This window comes from Bos indicus x Bos taurus, chromosome 2 (genome assembly GCF_003369695.1).
Source record: "Bos indicus x Bos taurus breed Angus x Brahman F1 hybrid chromosome 2, Bos_hybrid_MaternalHap_v2.0, whole genome shotgun sequence".
Taxonomy (NCBI): domain Eukaryota; kingdom Metazoa; phylum Chordata; class Mammalia; order Artiodactyla; family Bovidae; genus Bos; species Bos indicus x Bos taurus.
The window spans coordinates 38044987-38065581 of record NC_040077.1 but is presented as its reverse complement, the minus strand read 5'-3'; the positions used below and the strand labels follow the sequence as shown (position 1 = coordinate 38065581).

Sequence of the window (20595 nt, the reverse complement as noted above, 5' to 3'; positions counted from 1 at the left end):
AGAGTCCCTTGGACTGTAAGGAAATCCAACCAGTCCATCCTAAAGGAGATCAGTCCTGGGTGTTCATTGGAAGGACTGATGTTGAAGCTGAAACTCCAATACTTTGGCCACCTGATGTGAAGAGCTGACTCATTTGAAAAGACCCTGATGCTGGGAAAGATTGAGGGCAGAAGGAGAAGGGGACGACAGAGGATGAGATGGTTGGATGGCATCACTGACTCGATGGACATAGGTTTTGGTGGACTCTGGGAGTTAGTGATGGACAGGGAGGCCTGGTGCGCTGCGGTTCATGGGGTTGCAAAGAGTCGGACACGACTGAGTGACTGAACTGAACTGAACTGATGTACATGCTGAAGGAAAACTTGAACACATAGGCGAGAAAAAGCATAACCAAGCAAGACAAATTCTTGTGGAATTGAGAAGGGATGAAACTCAAATCACACATGGATTTCAGGTTATGTCTTTTTGTGTGTCATTTAAAAACTACTTACTGATCAGGACTCACTATATTGATTTAATGACCCACAGTTTGAAAAACAATGGAACTACGGCATAATATTTTACCTTCCTGAATCTATTTCTTTAACTATAAAATGGGAATGACAATCTTATAAGGTTGTTAGGATGGTCAAATAAGACATATGTAAAGTATATATGTGGTACTGAGCACACAGCTCATGCTCAATAAATGTAACTATTATTAAACTATTTTTAAAAACAGAGAAAGTTAATAAGGTCTGAGTCTGGGCATTGCCAGAACATATCTAGGCTGCTGCCCAAACTTCAGCTAATATTTTCATCATAACCACAAGCATCAGATCTACGGTGTCACTGTCTCCTGCTGTGTAGCACCAGCTACTCCTATTTGTGTGGTTGTTTAGAAATAGCTAAAAATTACGCTCTAGTTTATTTGAAACACTTCCTTCTATAAAATCATCCAGATATTTAATTGAGAACATGGAAATTTTGATAGCATTCTAAATTTTAAAACATTCCTCCCAAACAACCATACGAATACATTTTCCCAAGTCAAACAGATATCCCTAGGCTTGAACTGCTATTTCTAATTTCTAATTCATTCTTACAGGCTAATTTATAAAATGAAATTGTTTGGATGATTGGTTTGCAGTAAACATGGTAAACCAAACTGGTTTCTAAATTTAGAGAAAGGTTGAGTCTCCTCTTATAATAATGGAGAAATAATAGAAGTATTAATGACAATGAAACTTTCATAATTAAAAAGTCAAATTCTGAAATAACAAGAAGAAATGAACATTAATAGGTAGCAACAGCATAAATTGTGATTCTTGCAAATGGTTATTTTGAGCTCCTTTCACGGGATACTGCAACCTCCAAAATACAATTTACTAAATGATAATATATGTTCCAGATGTGTCCTAATTAAGTTCCATAGTCTTTGGAGAATTTAGTACTATTAAACATAAAAAGAGATTGGAAAATAGTGCATAAAATTCTAAAAATCATAAAAGAAGGACAAAATTGTTTTAATAGATGCTATGACTTCTACATCTGATAATTTGTAAACTTTAAAAAGTAGTAATTATTATTATCCATATAAATGTATTCAAAGAAAAATCTTATTTATGTATAACAGAATTTGAGGATGAACTCTAGATTTTAAATACAGTAGACTCCATATCCTTTCTTGGAGGTTTTTGAGGACTGATTTTTGGTAATATTTCTTTGGCATAAAATGTTTTATGAAGTCCAGCTTCTCGGAGTGCTAACTCAAAACGAAGTCTAGGGTCAGAAATTATCTGTAGAAATAAAATGATATAAATATTATGTATATAAATAATATAAGTAATACAGATAGTATAAAATAATACAAATAAATTTACTGAAGTAAATTTTATCATTTAGTTCCATATTTCCCCAAGCTGCATAGCTTGTTTTTGCTAGATGGATGACTAGATAACAATAAATTTTGTGCATACAGTGACTATATTCTGCTTATTTTTACTGAAAGGTCAAAATTTTTTGACATTATCACTTTTCAGTATATCAGTGGTTTCCAACATAAGATGTATAGAATATTGTATACTAGATTAGTCAAAATAAAACATAAAATTATTTTAAAATGAGATAAAAGAAGCTTACTTTCAGTACTATCATTGATTTGTTATTTATCGTTAGCTGGGATTATAAAATATAAGCAACCATTCATTAAAATAAACCTAAATCACAATCTTGTATATTTGTCTTTAAACAGACATTTTAATTTCTCCATCATTTGGCAGCATGTAAGTTAAGTTCAAATACATGGCTACTACTTGAAAAACACAATCAATAGAACCTTTTTTCCAAGGCCAGATTTCTATTTCAAACAGAACTAGAAAATGGTTCTATCAATCTGATTCTAAGTGGGAATAGATATATGAGTAGTTCAATTTCTGTTTTCATTTATAGCTGATTAGGCTTTATTTCTTCTTCTTATGAATATTAATGTCAACAGACACTGTTTGCAATGATAAAAAAGTGGCCACATTTAGATTTCAGCTAATGAAGCATTTTACATGAACATTATCCCCCTAGAGGATGGGATAATAAGCTGTTGAAAGCAGCCCCTCCTTCAAGGAGCTCTTAAACTAACAGAGGTAGTAAGAATGTACACAGATAATTATAGTCCATGGCAACATGTGACAGATGCTCCAAGAGTACTAGAACACATTGGGACATCTCCTGGTACCAGTGGGACTAGGATGGTCTCAGGTAAGGACAATAACTTGAGTTAACTTTGAGGTCCAACTTATTCTTCTATAAAGTTGGGAGTGGGAGTGGAGGAGGAAGAGAGATCAAGCAAGAAAGGAAGGCTTACGCTAACTTAGAGATGAAATGGGTCAATTTAGGATCATGGTAATTTGGGTGGAGTACTTGGTACCACTGGGGAACATTGAAAAAGGACACTTCTAAGACTAGGACTTGAATTTTAAAGGCTTGAAGTCTGTGTCATGGAGTCTGGGGAGCTACTGAGGTTGTGTTTCTGTTTTCAGCATGGAACTAATATAATCAGAACTGTTGCATAAGGAGATACATCTGATTATAAGTTCAGGATAAATTAAGGCAGCAGGCAAACAAGAGACAGAGGCACAAAGAGTGCTTAAGAGTCTACTACAGTTGTCTAGACATAAAGTAATAAATGCCTAAAATTGGCTGGTAGCAAAGAAGAGATAACTGTCCAAAACATTATGAAGGGAAGAATCAGTAGAACTTGGCAACTGATCAGATACAGGGACGGGGGCAACGATGCATATAAATTGAGAATAACACAGAATTTGTGTCGGCAAAGCAAAATATTTAAGTCTTAGACTTAGGTTTTTTCTCTTTTGCCCCAAAAGAGTCTTCCTGGTCACTTTCATCCACTTCCACATATTCATGCTCCACCTGTGTGCTGTTGACATCCTAATTATCTCCAGGATTCACCATTTCTCCCCCAGCTCCAGATGTGTGATGTTTAAAACATTTTCATAATTATAGTTTTTTCAACATATATCAAGTGAAATGGACATCTGCCTCCCATACTGATGTCCCTTTCCCCAATTCTCCTCCCCAGAGAAAGCCCAGTAGTTTCTTGCGAGCATGTATAAGACATCTTCACCCTAAACCTGACATTAACAAAGCAATTGCTCTCTCCCTAAGTCTGTTTCTTCCTTCTGTATTCTTACACGGTTAATGGCAGCACCACCTAACAATTGCAATTTATTGAATTATTACTAGGTGCCAGACAATATTCTAGGCAATTGACATGTATTATCCTAATCATCACAAAAAACTTACGAATTACTGACACAAAACATAAAGATGTTAACAGCTTACACAAGTTCACACAGCCAGCAAACAGTGGATGTGGATTTTAATCCAAAGTGTAGGCTCTTCTCAATATCACTTGCTGCCTAGTTTAGAATCACCCTCACTTTCATTATCCTCTCCTCAGCCAGAGCCATACATGCCTCCACATCCCACCCTCCCCCTACGCCACCCTCCCCTGACTCCACTCCACTTCCATGAAGTCGCCACCATCTTAAAAGAACCCAACTCTACCTCCACCAATTTTCCATTCAGACACATTGCTATAACATGAAGCTTTTATATACTTCACTTGCTTCAAAGTCTCCCCTCTGCTCATAGGTCAAAAGTTCAAAAGTCTTTAGAAAGTAAGATCTACTATACTTTCCACAGTCTGACCCAAATTTATGTTTGCAGTCTTATCTCCCAGCACCCAAGATGTACAAGTAAGGACCTCTTTTCACCCTCTTCTGCTTGATCAAACCCTTATTTCCTCAGCCTAGGTACCTGAAAGCCTTCCAGCTTCTGACTTCAATTCTTTACAAGCCCAGATGCCTTCCTGCTTTGACTTCTAGAGATACTATTGCATCTTCTAATTAACCCCTCTTCCTATGCCCACCCCTCCCCAGTCAGTTTTGCTGTTCTTTTTAGTTAAATTATCTGGAATGAATTCTGTTACTGATGCCAAAATTCCTCACTGAAGATGGAGCTTAGTTCCATCTTTTTTGCCTTCTCTGACTTCCCTTTCAGGGTTGTCTTCACTCCCTTCCTCTTGCTGCTGCAGCCCTGAGCCCTCTATCAGGGAGGTAGGTGATCTCACTCTAGTGGCATTATTCCCGTGCATTCTACTTTCTTTCCCAACCCAATTCCCCTGCTCACTTCCTTCACACAGAACAAGTTTATCTTGTTTGGGATGCAGCCCTGGCACCTGGCTCAGTGCAGATACAGTATATGTTCCATAAATATCTGCCCAATTAATATGTAAATTGTTCTTTTTATTAATATTCCCTAGCAAAGTGTGCAGCACATAATAGAGGCACATTAGATTTATTTGTCATTGGATAAATGTATAAAGTTTCCTACTTTTAAAATGATTAAACATTTAGCTTCTCTTAGATTTGTAAAGTTTACAGCTACTTTCTCCCTTAACTCCTGTGGTATCCAATCATTCATATGTCCTGGCTCCCTCTCTTCCATCCACCTAAAAAAAAGCTTCTTAAAATCCCTTCTCCATTATAGAAACAGACTAAAATGATTCAGAAGCACCTAGAAATAGTTAAATAATCTCTTAATACCTTTTTCCACAGCAAGTGTTTTATCATTAGCTCCAGTACATTATTTTCTGTTCATTTTAATTTCAGAAAGCTTCCCTCTGCTTTGTCTTATCAGTATCATCAATTGTTTCATTAATAGGATTTATATTATGCATTTAAATAAATTCTGAATATGATAAATATTTAAACAAAAATACAATATTAACACAACTTTAAAGTAAAATTTTATAAAATTGTTTTAGATTAAAATAATTTCCAATGACAGATTCATAACATTTTCAAAGTGTTTTGTTCTATAGTCACCTATTAACATTTTATAATATTAAGAACTGTTCAGTAATTACATGTGATTTATGCTAATATGCATGGTATTTAAATAGAAATATAAATAATTTGTAACCCAAAATACACACTTCTACAATTCTTATCATCATCATGGCTTTTGCATCAATCTTGCCAATTTCCATAATTACCTGCTGTTCATTGTATGTATTCAATGTGAAGAGTGGCTTTTGAAGAATAAATTCTTCTTCAGTTCCAATACCCATCCTTGCTTTTGATGCCACTGTATCTGACATCATTCTAACAGGATCAAATTGAGCGACAATAGCAACCTAAAAAAAGAGAAAACATGGCTGCTTGGAGCAAGATACAAGCTAAATACTTCTGGGCAACATTATTAATGCTTAATGTCCATTAAAGTTAAGAAATTTTATTATTGCATAGTTACAGGTATGATTAAATTTAGATAAAAATTTCTCCCTGATCCAAAGTCAAGGGAAATTTTATATAGAAAACCTACATATTCAATCACTTTGAAAGTAACCCAAAGTAGAAAACATTAATTTTTAGCCACTAGAAATCCGTGGCCACAGTAATGACTCCATGAAGCTTTCTAGAAAGTTTAATCTGATTAAGCTGAGTCTAGAGTATATCATTTATGGGTAAAGTCATGTGTGTTAGCATTATTGAGCAAGATGGGTGAGTTTTCATTGTACTGAACAACAAGATTTCCAGGGACTGTTAAAAACCATTGTTTCCTCTTCCACTGAAAAACTCCAAGAGTCATTTTAACCCAAATGCCCTTGAGCTTTATGATAATTGAAATCAATCAAACCTGCATTCTGATGAAAAGAAGCCACTAATTTTGTAAATTATATGCCACCCTTAATAACACCTGCCTGCTAATTCCTAAAGTCAGGAAATAGCAATAGGAAAATGGCATTTTTAATTCTATTTAGAAATTATAATGACATAACTGGAGGTTGAACATACTTTAATTATTATAGGTTTTACTAGCCAAAATGTCTTTTACTATAGTTCTAAACACTGATTACAGATAACAGGCACAGACATTTCCTCTTTCAAAGGTCTCACAGATGGAAAAAGAATCTTAATCATATGGACTGTAGTTGTCAAAATGATATTTTGAACAAAATGTGTTTAGTAATAGTAACATTAAATTTTGTCCCTAGAAGGCCATGGTATATCATTATTGGCTAATGATTGAAACATTTAAATTTCATTGACTCTAAGATGACCAGATGTATATTCCTATGCTTGGAATTTGTTTCTATAATCTGTTTTATCAAAGATGGATACAATGTTTGTATGCATTTATACTTCCTTTATATGATTTCATTTAACTTAATTTCCTTGGTTTGAATTCATATTTACATTGAGTAGCTAGGTGACTTTGGGAAAACTCTGGGCTGCCTCAAGTTTCTCTTCTATAAAATAATAATTCTTACATCATAGGGTTGGGGTAGGAGTTAAATGAGGTAAGACCTAAGAGCATTTAGAAGAGGGCTTTACACTTAATCAATATTCAAAACATGTGAACACACACTGCTACAAACCTATGAGGTAGGCTGTTGTTCTGTTGTTCAGTCACCAAGTTGCATCTGACTCCTTGCGATCCCAAGGATGAGATAGGTACGATTAGTATTATTCCATTTTTCAGAGGAGGAAATAAAGTTTAGGGAGGTTACGTGAAAGACCTAAGTTTCCTCTGCCAGTAAGCAGTGAGCCAGGTTGTACCAGCTTTGAAGGAAGCCAGAGGTGGAGTTCTTACCCAAGATTCGAGGCTAACTCCCAACGATATGGAAGGAGAACCAGTCAGTCATTTCCTGTCAGCTAGGAAATGGTATCAGAGAAGACTTTGTACCTGATGAGCTGTGCTTATCACTGTTATGTTAACAATACTGAAAAATTACCAAGTAAAACTACTTTATAACGTTTCCTAAGGTCGGAAATTCTTGTTCTTGCTGTCTATAAATACTATTTTCAAAACTTTTGTCTACTTTTATGAGCCAAAGCAATAGAAGGCTTTTATTTTCCCACAAAAACAGTCATTTTAATAAGTGATTTTTAACCTTTTTGTTGACTGTAGGATATTTCCAAACAGAGGTCCCTTCCCTAGGGAGTATTATCTTGCTCAAGCTCCACCACATGTTTTTCGAGGAGAGTAAAATCCTTTAGCTACAGGCAGGGTTTCACTGCTATAGATGGATACTATTCAGCTTATAAACTAGAGGTAATATGGATGTATTTAAATCTTGGGAGAGCTTTCTTTAAAGGTTCTGATGAAGTTCTTTTCATATACTAAGAAACTGAAAATAATTCAACATAAATCTAATTGTTCCCAGGAATGAAGATCGGTGTCCCAATTTGGAAAAGTTACATTTTATATAGCAGATGTAATGAACTAAGTCCTAGTAATAATGTTATTAAGAGCACTTAGACACATTTTTTTAAACCACCCATGAAATTCTCCAAATTAAAAACACCTGTTTCCTCAGGGCTTCTAGTCGCTTTTCTCTCTCTTCTTCTTCAAGTGCTTCTTGAAGGGCCACTTCTTTTTTCTCCATCAAACGCTTTTCCAATAATTCTTGTCTATATTTAACCCTTTAAAAATAATACACAGGGAAGTGAGGAGAACATCATGATAATGTTGGAGATTATGTGGACAGCAGCACATGGGCAGAAGTCATCCCAGAAGTGACATCAGTGTCATTTTGTTTTACTTGCTTTGGATGATTTCTCATATCACAACCATAAAGGATGTTTCTATAAAATATAATTTACAATAATTCTAATAACAATCATAGAATTGCAGGTCACACGGGCAGGAAAACATGGGGTAAAACCCAATCTCGCTCCTTCTTCATTGAAATCATTGTATTAACCATCAGCTGCCACAACTGCAGCTAATCCAACTTGACAGATGACAGCCTCACTCTTGAGTTATTTCAGCAGTCTTCTAGTAAGTTTTAATACAATATGAGATTTAAAAGGCTATGTTACTGTTTGAATAGGCCTAATTTTAAAAAGACAAGTAAATAAAATACTATAATATGCCCAAAGTATCTCAATTACTAGAATGTAAACCAAACTTTATATTGTCACTCATTTTGTCAAGAATGCTCTATCTGGACGGATGTGTGTGTTTGTGTTAAGAAACTTTGAAAATTGTACATTGACTGTAGATGGCAGCAAAAACATGACTTTCCCTGAGCATTCTGTTTCCATCCTCCTTAACAGCAGCTATTAAAACTGAGCACATTTAAATACCTGTTTAATACTCCAGGTTTCACCTGGCCCTCCTCTGTTGCTCTTTTGGGGCAGCCTCCCTAACTATATTTTTGTCCAAGGTATTATTCTATTGAATTATAGGGATAAGATTTGCCTTTTCAAAAACAGTAGGCACCTGGCTTCTCAAGGTAGAAGGAGGTGTTAGCTCTGTCTTCTATCACTGATGGTTTAGATTTGACTTCCTCTATAGCATCAGGGCTTCCTCGGTGGCTCAATGGTAAAGAATCTGCCTGCCAATGCAGGAGATGCAGGTTCAATTCCTAGGTCAGGAAGATCCCCTGGAGAAGGAAATGGCAACCCACTTCAGTATTCTTGCCTGGGCAATCCCATGGGCAGAGGAGCCTGCCAGTCTGCAGTCCAAGTCTGACACCGCTTAGAGACTAAAGGGCAATAGCTTCGGTCACAAATGTGCTTTTCCCCAGGCGTGCACACCTGTATTTTCCATGGATGTCCTTGCACTAGACCATTTTTATTCTGGATCCTGACATTTACTGAGGTGTTCACGACACATCAAGTCTTGTGCTAAGGGCTCTTTCAAACTTCACATGTTGGGGTACCATTATTTATCCCATTTTAAAGATAAAGAAATGGAGGCATAGAAAGGTGATGAAACTTGTCCCAAGCCTCAGTGGCAGAACCTGAGGTCAAACCCAGGTGAACTGGCCCCAGAGCCCATGAACAGTTAACTACCATGTTCTTCTCTCTTCTCCCCTTGACAGCTCTACTCACCTCACTGACTGATGAATACCTAGTTTGTGCCAAACCCTGTGCTGGAAATTGAGAGCACTCTGAGAAAAAGACTGCTCTTAAAGAGCCTGTGGTTTAACAGAGACAAAAGACAAGCCCAAGAACTAAACAAGGTATACAGTATCTTCAGAGAGGTATAAATAAGGTCCACTGAGGATTCAGAGGAAAGTGAGATGCCTACTTGCTGAATTGTGAGAAAGACTCGGCGACTTCAGCAAGCACTTTATGGAGGAGGCAGCATCATCTGAGCTGGGTCTGGAGGACTAGGGTTTGGAGAGGCCAGGAGGCATGGCTGAGGTGGGGCAGAGCGAGAGCTGGGACGAGGGCGAGTCCAGGGAGGCTCAGGCTCTGCAAGTGCCCGATTGGTCTCCCAGAGTGGCTGACTTCTTCAGTTTTGTCCTCTGGGCACCTTGCTTGCCCCACCTCATCACAGCACTGGGCAGGGAAGGGTTCAAGGTGGCTAAACGGAGTGAGTGGGTGAGCAGTGACAGAGAAGCCCAGAAGAGCACTGAGGTAGTCACATGGTTCCCTCAATGATCTGCTCTTGGGGAGGAAAACTTTAAAACCAGGTTGCTCCTGAGGCTGGCATTGAAGAAGCAGCACTGGGAAAGGAGAGGAGGGGAGCAGGCAGTAGATACTTTAGGAGTACAAAACCCAGAATGGAATTTGGAAAGAAGGTCCTAAGCTCTCTTGATGGCTGTGGCTGTTCTGCCCCATCATCTCCCATTTCAAGAGTCACTACAACCGGATATATGGATTAAAGAATTCACAGACCACATTGCTCTCTTTCTCTGATGCCTCTCTGTCATAGAAAGCTCTGTTTCTCATTCCCTCCATTTTCACTAAGGCGTGACACAACTTTCCTAATGAGGTTCTACTCAATTTAAGCACTGAGTACAAGCTAAGGGAACTACTGTGAAAGTTCAATTAAAAGACACCCAGGGATTTGACAATTACCATATGTTAATTCTCAGAACTTCTGAAAAGTTTCTCTTCCTTTGGGATGTATAGGTTGCTTTGTCTGCTACAAACTTTTGGCTGCTTTGCGGAAAAGTAATAGCTGTTCTGGTTAGAGGAGCTTGACCAGTGAGGAAGAGATTAAAAAGGGGAGTGAAGCATTTGAAGCTATTTGGTAAAGAAAGCTGGCTTATGCTTTACTTTAAGTTCATTCATTCATTCAACAAAAATTTGAGCGCCTCTCTGCGTCAATTACTGTTGTTAGCACTGGACAAAGGATTTCAGTACAGAAGACATACTCCTGTCCTCACAGAAGTGACCATCTAATGTAGATACAAAGATCCAGGCAATTATGGCACAGGGTAGCTCTTGCCCTGGTGAGACAATGGGGCAGAGATCATGGGAGAATCATCTTTGCCAGACTTGGGGCATTCAGAGGAGCAGCCATCAGGAAGTGCTCTGAATTTCAGATCTAAAAAAGGAGCAGGAATTCGTCAGAGGGGGAGAGAACAGGAAGAATGTTCTAAGTAGAAAAAAAAAAAATATCATATGAAGGCCCAGAAGGTGAGAGAGCACGGTATGCTTGAAGAACTCAAAAATATTTGGAATGACCAAAAATGAAAATTGTAAGGTGAGGAGTACCAAGAGTTGAGGCTAGGAAGGCAAGGGAGGACAGGTGGTGAGGACTTTGCAAGCATGAGGGCTTTGATCAAGGCAACACAATCAGGTAACTCTCTCCTGTAATGTGGAGGATAGATTGCTAGGAAGCAAGACCAGAGAGACTTATTTTGATGCAAAAAAGCTTTCCTGAATTAGGGCAGGGGAGGGGTGCTTGTAGGAGTTAGGGAGACGATATAGTCTTAAAATTTTATGTAGAAAATAGAATAAATAAGTATTGTTAGTGCTTTTTAAGGGAAAGAGAGAGGAAGCTAAAGTTTCCATGCTGTATGGTGAACAATGGCATTCCTCTCTAAAACTGGGGACTTAGAGAAACCAGGGAGAGAAGGAATTAGGTTGAGTTTAGACATAGATCTGCTGTCATAAGATCTGGGCTGGAGAAATGGATGGGGATCTTTATCAATGGCGTGGGACTGAGACTGAGAAACGGATAGCATCTATCCAGGAAGATACTATAGTGTAAGAGGAGGTGGCAGGCCTAGAACTGATTCCAAAGGAAACAACTTTTTCTTTTTCATTTTTTCTATGTATATTTTCAGTATTTATAATTTTATATCATTCACTCATTCATTGACTGGGTGCCCAGACTGTGCCAAGTGCTATTCTAGGGTGGATGATCCACACTGATTAAAAGAAAAAAAAACAAAAACAACAAAACCCTGTTCTCACACTTTCAATTATAGGCATATATTTTCATGTATTTAGAAGTTTAATTTCTTTTCAAAAAGGGGGTAAATTACCAATTTAATTTCCCCACTCTACTCAACCCAAGGAAGGGGGCAACTTTTAAGAAGGGGACAGAAAAGGAAGAAACTAGGAGAATGAGGAGAAATTGTGGCAAAGAAGAGAATGACAATGGAAATAGCAATGTCTCATGCTAAAAATCAGCTCTAATCTAAGATAATCATTGGATTAAATAACAGGGAGCCACTGGCAATCTTGGCAATAGAGAGGTAGCTGAAGAATTAGCAGTAGATAAGGAAGTAAGAGGTAAGAGAGACAACACCTTCAGTAAGGCTGATGCCAGTGGAGAGGAAAGAAGCAAGCTGGGCCTGGAGGAAGCTGATCACAGTGGCGTTGGTTCCAAAGTGATGACCAAGATGACACTGACTGTTGTGAAGACTGGCCATGGGAAATTTTAAGAAGACATACTCAAATTCTTCATTCTTAGAGATGCCAATGTTTAAACCCAAATAATAATTCACTGTAAAAGGGGAAACTCCTGATACACCCTCCTTTTCCCAGTCTGGATGGAAAAATGTCTTTGCCTAAAGAGAAGTGATGCAGAAAAATTCCTGGGAGAAAGCCAAATACTCACATATTCATGGGGAAAGAAAATAGCAACAGTAAAGTCAATCATTTGGAAAACTTTCCACATAAATACCTTTAGCCATTTGAAATAGCAGATTTTCTCTAAATTAAACTGTTGCTGTGAAAGTCAATGTCAGGAAGTGGCAAAACTCAATAGTCTTTAAGCTGTGCACTGAATTCCCAAACCAGAATCCTAGGTTCATCTCTCAGTCTGTTTCATACTCCCTGAGTTGACAAAGGTTGAGAGCGCAGCAAAGGAGGCCTTTTCCATTCCTCTTGGGGGAGGAGAAGCATCATATTGTTCAAAAGCAACAGCTGTTGCAGAACCAGGCAGAGCATTAACAATAATCTGAAAAGGATTTTGTTTAAGCTTCCAGACCTGAGTGTAGTTGAAGGGACAAGAAGCTTTCATGTAGAAACGGAGAATTTATATATCATTTTGGAGATATTTTATTTGTGTATCGCATTCGAAGAGAGGAGTTGCCATTGTTGTTTAGTCACTAAGTCATGTCTGACTCTTTTGAGACCCTGTGGACTGTACCCTGCCAGGCTCCTCTGTCCATGGGATTTCCCAGGCAAGAATACTGGAGTAGGTTGCCATTTACTTCTCCAGGGGATCTTCCTCACCCAGGGATTGAACCTGCGTCTGCTGCATTGCAGACTGATTCTTTACCACTGAGCCATCATGGAAGCTCCAGAGATGAGCATACAAATGCACATAGTTGGGAAACATTATGAACTTCAGTGACACCCTCCTTTGCTTCAGTGAAACTAGCAGTTAGAACTAGGCAAATTATTAACTTCAAAATTTGACCTCCCTCCTATCTGAAGGGAGACACAGATAACTTCAGTCTTAAAAGAAGCTACAGGAACTAAGAGGAGAAAAAAGACTTCAGAATAATTTTTTTGCTGACAGTGGCAGGTTCTACAGTTTGTTTTTTTTAACTTAAGCAGTAAATAAAACAGCATTAACAATACATCTTAATTAGGTTACACTAACCAGTACAGGAAAATCCCATGGATGGAGGAGCCTGGTGGGCTGCAGTCCATGGGGTCGCTGAGGGTCGGACACGACTGAGCAACTTCACTTTCACTTTTCACTTTCATGCTTGGAGAAGGAAATGGCAACCCACTCCAGTGTTCTTGCCTTGAGAATCCCAGGGATGGGGGAGCCTGGTGGGCTGCCATCTATGGGTCGCACAGAGTTGGACACGATTGGAGTGACTTAGCAGCAGCAGCAGCAACCAGTACAGAACTCCCACCAAAAATGTTTCAGGGAAGTAATTTGCCCTACTGAATTAGAGCCAGTTTCCAAACAAATCTGCTACTTCATTTTTAGGTAATGTGGCTTACTCAACACTGAACAAGAAATCTTTAACAGGCACATGCTGGAGGTGCTGTTGCCAGAGGAGTTTGAACAGCAGTGCAGCAGAATGAACCTGTTTCTCCCTGCTGGGAAATCCAGTTTTGGCTTAAACCCCACTCAGAAAGTTGTTCTTCCCACCAAGCAAAGAGACACCCCCATGAGCTGTACAGGACTCCAACAGGGAAGAGTGTGCAGATCAAAACATAAGCAGGCCAAGTGGCAGCACCTGCATAAAGGAGGTGGTGGAGAAGCCTCGCACAGAAAAGAAGGAAGAAAACATGACAGGTGTTCACACTGGCCAGCGTCACCCCCCAGTGGTCAGGGCCACGAGATTCTATACTCAGTGAGGGTTCTGGCTAAGGGCAGAAACAGAGATCAGTTCCTGCAAATGTAATGTGAATCCTGATACAAGGCAGTGACATCCTGGTACAGATCAGCATGGGACAAGAACAAAGAGGATTCACAGGGAACCCACAGAACCAGAAGGAGATGAACCCAGGCCAGCCCCAGACAGAGACTATTCTTCTAGCTCAGAGTGCTTACTGGCTCCTTTGTGGGGTGTAAAGGCAAGTTCCTATTGGAACTTATCTTTAATTGATTAATCCAATTAGTCAACATAGAGTTATTGGCAAACCTACTGTGTGCCAGGCACTGCCCCACAGGCTCAGGATACAATAACAAAAAATAAAATCCAGACAAACAAGATCCCTGCTCTTAAATCTTACATTACTTATAGTTTGTTGTATATGAGCATGCCTAAATTAATGTCCTAGTAAAATACATAAAATTGTTTTAATAAATTATTTTAAATTTATCACAAAGTCCTAAATTAGAGATCTTTTTCTTTTATTGCTATAGCTCAATTGTTCTCAACTATGACTACATTAGAATCACTGGAACTTATAAAAACTTCTGATGCCAGGGCCTCACACCACACTAATTACATCAGAATCTGGTTTCAGGGCTCAAGATTGGTATTTTGTTAAAAGTTTCTCAGTGATTCCGATATGCAGCCTGGTCTGAGCACAGCACTGCCTGGCCCAGTGGATCCCTAATTCACAGTAGTGTCAGGATCACCTGGAGGGCTCGCTTTTATTTTTTTATATTTGTCTGGGCTGGGTCTTTGTTGCTGCATGGGCTCTAGTTGCAGAGAGCTGTGGTGCACAGGCTTCTCATCAGGGTGGCTTCTTTCGTTGCAGAGCACAGGGCTCTAGGGCATGGGCTTCAGTAGCTACAACTCCCAGGCTCAAGAACACAGGCTCAGTAGTTGTGGTACACAGGCTTAGTTGCTCCGTGGCATGTGGGATCTTCCCAGATCAGGGATGGAACCCTCGTGTCCTGTATTGGCAGGTGAATTCTTTACCACTGAGCCACCAAGGAGGCCTTGGAGGGCTTGTTGAAGGTCAGATTCAGGAGTAGTGAGGTGGGGTCTGAAAATCTGTATTTGTAAGAAATTTCCAGGTGATGCTGGTCTGGAGACCACACTTTGAGAACCACAGCACAGATAAATATTTAGATTAAAGGAAATCTAATTGCCTATTATTAGCAAGACAAAACTAGGTGCAAATCACTACCTAGATCAGCTTATTTCTGGTTGCATGTGCTAAACATCACAGTTATATGCCTCAGGATTGATCCAAACTAGAAGTTTCTGCTTTTGTGCTACTGACATTCATGAGCAGAAACTTTAATTTGTGTCATATTTTCGATTCCACATATAAGTGATGTCATTCATAGTCCATTGTGTGTATGTATATATATATATAGTGTGTATATATATGTATACATATAGTGTATATATATGTGTGTGTATATATATGTATCTCCACATCTTCTTTACCTATAAAATAAAATGTCTGTTTACTCACAGACATAGAGTGGTTCCCAAGGTAAGGGGGAAGAGGGAGAGGGTTGGCTTGGGAGTTCGGGGTTACTAGATGCAAACTGTTATATAGAGAATGAATAAACAACTAGGCCCTACTGTATAGCAAAGGGAACTATATTTAGTATCCTGGGATAAACCATAATGGAAAAGAATATGAGAAAGAACATGTATATGCATAACTGAATCACTTTGCTGTATACCAGAAACTAACACAATGTTGTTAATTAACTATACTTCAGTTAGAAAAACAAGAAGCAGAATCTTTCAATCCCAACCTATCCCATGGCCTTAACACATTTGGATGACAGGTTTCCTAGTGACAGTGGTCAGGCTTGAGAGAGCAACAGTGGCTATCACTGAACCTTTCTTTGCAGTTGCAACAATGGCTACATCTGAACCTCTTTCTTTCCCTCAATGGACAAAACACTGGGATATCCGACAACAACTGGAAACCTCAGACTCCTGGTGATATTTAAAGGGTCTATTCAATAAAATCAAAGAAGGAAGAAACAACTTGAAAGCATTTGAGCAATGAGCCACTTCCCTTGGGACTAGTTCCTGAAACTCCGGGGTTGGGGGGAGGGGAGGGGGTAAATATTTTTCATACTGGAAGTGAAAACCCATAAATGAGAGTGATATACATCTTCCTGTTGGCTGTAATCAGTTCCAACCTAGCCATCTGAGTTCACTTGAGTTGGAAATGCAGAGATACAAACAGCTGTGAAACAAGGACTTAAACCTGGGACTCCAGAGTTAAATATAGGATAAGCTGTGAGGAGAGGGTTAGTGAAAGAATGTTATAAATATAATTTTGGCCTTTGCTCCAAGTAAGTTCACAAAGGCATTTCTGCCACATTTACCTCCTCTTTTTGAACTATTTCTAAGTCTTTCCATCTAGTTTTCAGTAATCCTTTTATATCCTCACATAGTCTCAAAATTTTCCTAGAATACTCCTTTCCCAATAGCATTTCAAGTAGGGTATAGGAAATAAAATATGCATTGTCTATGGAGAATTAAAAGCAATAAATAAAAGCTAGTCTTTTTTTTTTTTTGTATTTTTAAACACTACGCATCAGCAAGTCTCAACACAGTTAGTGATAAAAACTCCCTCTACTGGAGCATGCATTCCTATCTCACTTACTCAGTTGCCCCTTCCATTGCTTCCCAGGTGATACTACTTCCATTGCTACCCATTTACAATGGAGAGAGAAGAAAGATGATAGCATTTTCCTGGCTCTCTGACAATTCCAGAAAAGTTTTACCCATTGACTTGGGTTAGATCATCCTGTTTATAATACAGTTCTTGGGATCAACTACTGGCTTCTCAGCTCACTGCCCACATTTACTGAGGGTTATTCAAAACTCCACTTTTATAGTTCCTTGATCCTGAACAGCATTTGCTTTTCCCCTCCTTTAACAGCCCACTCCTTAGACCAAAATTGGAGCTTGGCGTCACCTAAAACCTTTGAAACTGTGGATAATTATCAAATCCACTTTACCTGCCTTCACTACTCAAGATCATTTCATGACGTGCATGTTCTCCCCAAGCTGCATGGAGCCTAAACAATAAGATGTTTGCCCGAGGTGCTCTCCAGGAAGTGGGAGTCAGTTCTGTCTTATTTGAACTGAAGGACCACCAACCCTCCAAATGAGCATGCTCGAGTGTCCACTAGGTGACTTTTGACATCAGAGAGCTGAAATCTTTACCCTCAGATGGTGCTAAGCATCTCTATTTTTGGATGTACAGAGGCCTGTAACTTAGTTACACCTGAGGAGAATGATGACTACCTTTTCCCAACCAGCTTTCTCCATGCTCCCTATACTTCAGATCACCCTGCCCATTGCTTCATGGCAATGGGGAAACAATGGAAACAAGGACAGACTTTATTTTCTTGGGCTCCAAAATCACTGTGGATGATGATTGTAGCCATGAAATTAAAAGACACTCACTCCTTGAAAGAAAGGCTATGACAAACCTAGACAGCGTATTAAAAAGCAGAGACATCACTTTGCCAACAAAGGTCCAACTAGTCAAAGCTGTGGTTTTTCCAGTAGTCATGTACAGATATAAGAGTTGGACCATAAAGAAGGCAGAGCCCTGAAGAATTGATGCTTTTGAACTGTGGTGTTGGAGAAGACTTTTGAGAGTCCCTTGGACTGCAAGGAGATCCAACCAGTCAATCCTAAAGGAAATCAACCCAGAATATTCGTTGGAAGGACTGATGCTGAAGCTGAAGCTCCAATACTTTGGCCATTTGATGCAAAGAGTTGACTCACTGAAAAGACCCTGATGCTGGGAAAGATTGAGGGCAGGAGGAAAAAGGAGTGACAGAAGGTGAGATGGTTGGATGGCATCATCAACTCAATGGATATGAGTTTGAGCAAACTGAGATAGTGAAGGACGGGGAGGCCTGGCATGCTGCAGTCCATGGGGCTGCAAAGAATCAGACATGACTGAGTCACTGTACAACAACAATGTATTTCAGTTCAGTTCAGTTGCTCAGCCGTGTCCAACTCTTTGTGACCCCATGGACTGCAGCATGCCTGGCTTCCCTGTCCATCACCAACTCCCAGAGTTTACCCAAACTGATGTCCATGGAGTTGGTGATGCCATCCAACCATCTCATCCTCTGTTGTCCCCTTCTCCTCCCACCTTCAATCTTTCCCAGCATCAGGGTCTTTTCAAATGAGTCAGCTCTTCGCATCAGGTGGCCAAATATTGGAGTTTCAGCTTCAACATCAGTCCTACCAATGAACACTCAGGACTGATCTCTTTTAGTATGGACTGGGTGGACCTCCTTGCAGTCCAAGGGACTCTCAAAAGTCTTCTCCAACACCACAGTTCAAAAGCATCAATTCTTCAGCACTCAACTTTCTTTATAGTCCAATTCTCACATCCATACACGACTACAGGAAAAACCACAGCCTTGACTAGACGGAGCTTTGTTGGCAAAGTAACAATGTATTTATTGACAGGCAAAAAAATTAATCAAATACATGAGAAATTTTTAAAGAATTTGCATTAAGATATATTGGCAACCTCAGATTGAATAGCAACGTATGCTTTATTCTTTATCCCACAGATACCCAGCACCCCATGCCTCTGGGAAGTGTGTGTGGGGGGAGGGGGGCGTGGGGCAGTCTGAGACTTGTTCTCCTGTCTCCTTAATTGGAGATGCTCTCCAATTAGAAGATGTGCCTAATAAATGCTCTCTTTGCTGCACGCTCTGGCTTCTCAACGCTTTGCTTTGCTGCCTGTCAGGCAAAACGAACTTGGTTTGGGAACACCATTTCCCTGCCAAAAGTTTACACTGAGGTATTCTGTTCTGACTCCAATCTCCAGAGTCACTGACTAGACTGACAAAGGTTGCAGACTAAGTAACCAGGAATGGATTGCCTTCCAACCTCCTGTCCTTTATGTGTTGATTATTTAACCTTATTCAACCTGATATTACCTTAGTTTATCAGGCTCTCCACTTATCAACAACTTTTATAAACTATAAACTTTATGCCAGGCACTGGGCTAGGTCTTCCCTCATGAAGCTTACTGTCATTCTACTTCTTCCTTTTCTCCCAGGCTATGAGACACAATCAGATTTACTCAGTTCTCTCTCCAGCTTTGGACTGATGGATCTATCTCTTCAAAGGCATTACCACTAGTATTCTTTTATCTTCTTTCCACAACTGCCTTGCCAATTTCCAGCTCTCATTGTTTACTGAATTTATTATGTATTCATGAGGTTTGAGCCTAACTGAGACATTTAACACTCCTCCAGAATAATTTTTACTTACCCTAGCTACTCGATATTCTCCCTCTTAGCAGAGAAGCTCACCTCCTACTTCACTGAAAACAAAAGGCCATAAGCATTCACTTTCCCCACCATGCATTGCTCCTTTCCAGTCTTGTTAGGACGATCTTAATTCATCCTTTGCTCCTTAAACCTGGGCATTTAATCCCAGAAATCTGACTGTCTCTAGGATCTTGCTCCAGTGAATCTTTCTTTCCTATTTCTTCAGACACTCTCCCGTTCATGGTCTTTTTTCCTCTGCATATAAACTTCTTCAAATGGGGAAAATATGTAACTCTCAACTTTCCTTTCAGCTACCATCTTCTTTGTCCCTTCCTTGTAAAATTTTTTAAACAAAGAAGCCCCAATTTGTCTCTAATTCTTTGCTTCTAACTTGGTGCAACAATCCCTGCAGTTGGCTTCTGATCCTTCCACTCAGAAGGATCCTTTTACTCAGTCAGCTTCTGATCCTTCTACTCCAAGTAAAAACTACTCCCCCCAATGTCTGTGTAAACTCAGGACCTTCTTGTAGAATAAATTTTAGTCTGACTTGACCTGAGCAATGCCTGGTACTGATGACCATCTCCTTTATGAAATGCACATCCAATTTTTGACTGCTATTCCTCACCTTTTACTGGCTCCTCCTCATCTGTGTACCCAAGTTTTCAACACAAATCCTCTTTTCACAATTTAAAAACATTGTCTGGGAACATGACTTCAGCTACAATCAAGGCATGAATAGCTACAGCCTCCACCCCTTCAAAGCCCCAAATCCTTTGATCTTTTATTTTTTTCCTCTATGTAATTTCAGGATTGGCTGCAGACAAATCCCTCAAATGTTACTATATTACAGCGATAGTTAAATGCAAAGCTTCTGCTTTAATGGGCATCAGAGCTTTTTGTAGTAACAAACCTAATGACACAAGGTTAAGTAGAAATCTGGAATTCCTGCCCACATCCTCTTAGAAAAAAGCCACTAGAGCACCATGGGTACCATGGACAGGGCCAAGATTTTGCCTACTCAGTTATTTTAGGTTCACTCTAATCCACAGACCAATACTTAAGCTCCCTTATAACATGGCTGCAATATTTATATACAGTTAGTCACTTCAGCTACCTAAAAATCAGAGAATGTATAACTTTGAGCAATACAACTCGGAACCAAGAAAATTTTTTTTATCCTTAACA

At 39.3% G+C, this 20595-nt stretch overlaps 1 protein-coding gene across 1 annotated transcript in view; it reads right to left on the bottom strand.

Moving 5' to 3' along the window:
* Positions 1-273: 273 nt before the first annotated feature.
* CCDC148 (coiled-coil domain containing 148) overlaps positions 274-20595 on the bottom strand; it is a 296477-nt gene continuing 276155 nt past the window's right edge. Inside the window, exons 14-16 of the mRNA XM_027560231.1 lie at positions 7871-7988; positions 5555-5695; positions 274-1778 (exon numbers count right to left, since the gene is read on the bottom strand). Coding sequence (XP_027416032.1) covers positions 1632-1778; positions 5555-5695; positions 7871-7988 — 406 coding nt within the window. The 3' untranslated portion in view covers positions 274-1631. The remainder of the gene's footprint in view (positions 1779-5554; positions 5696-7870; positions 7989-20595) is intronic.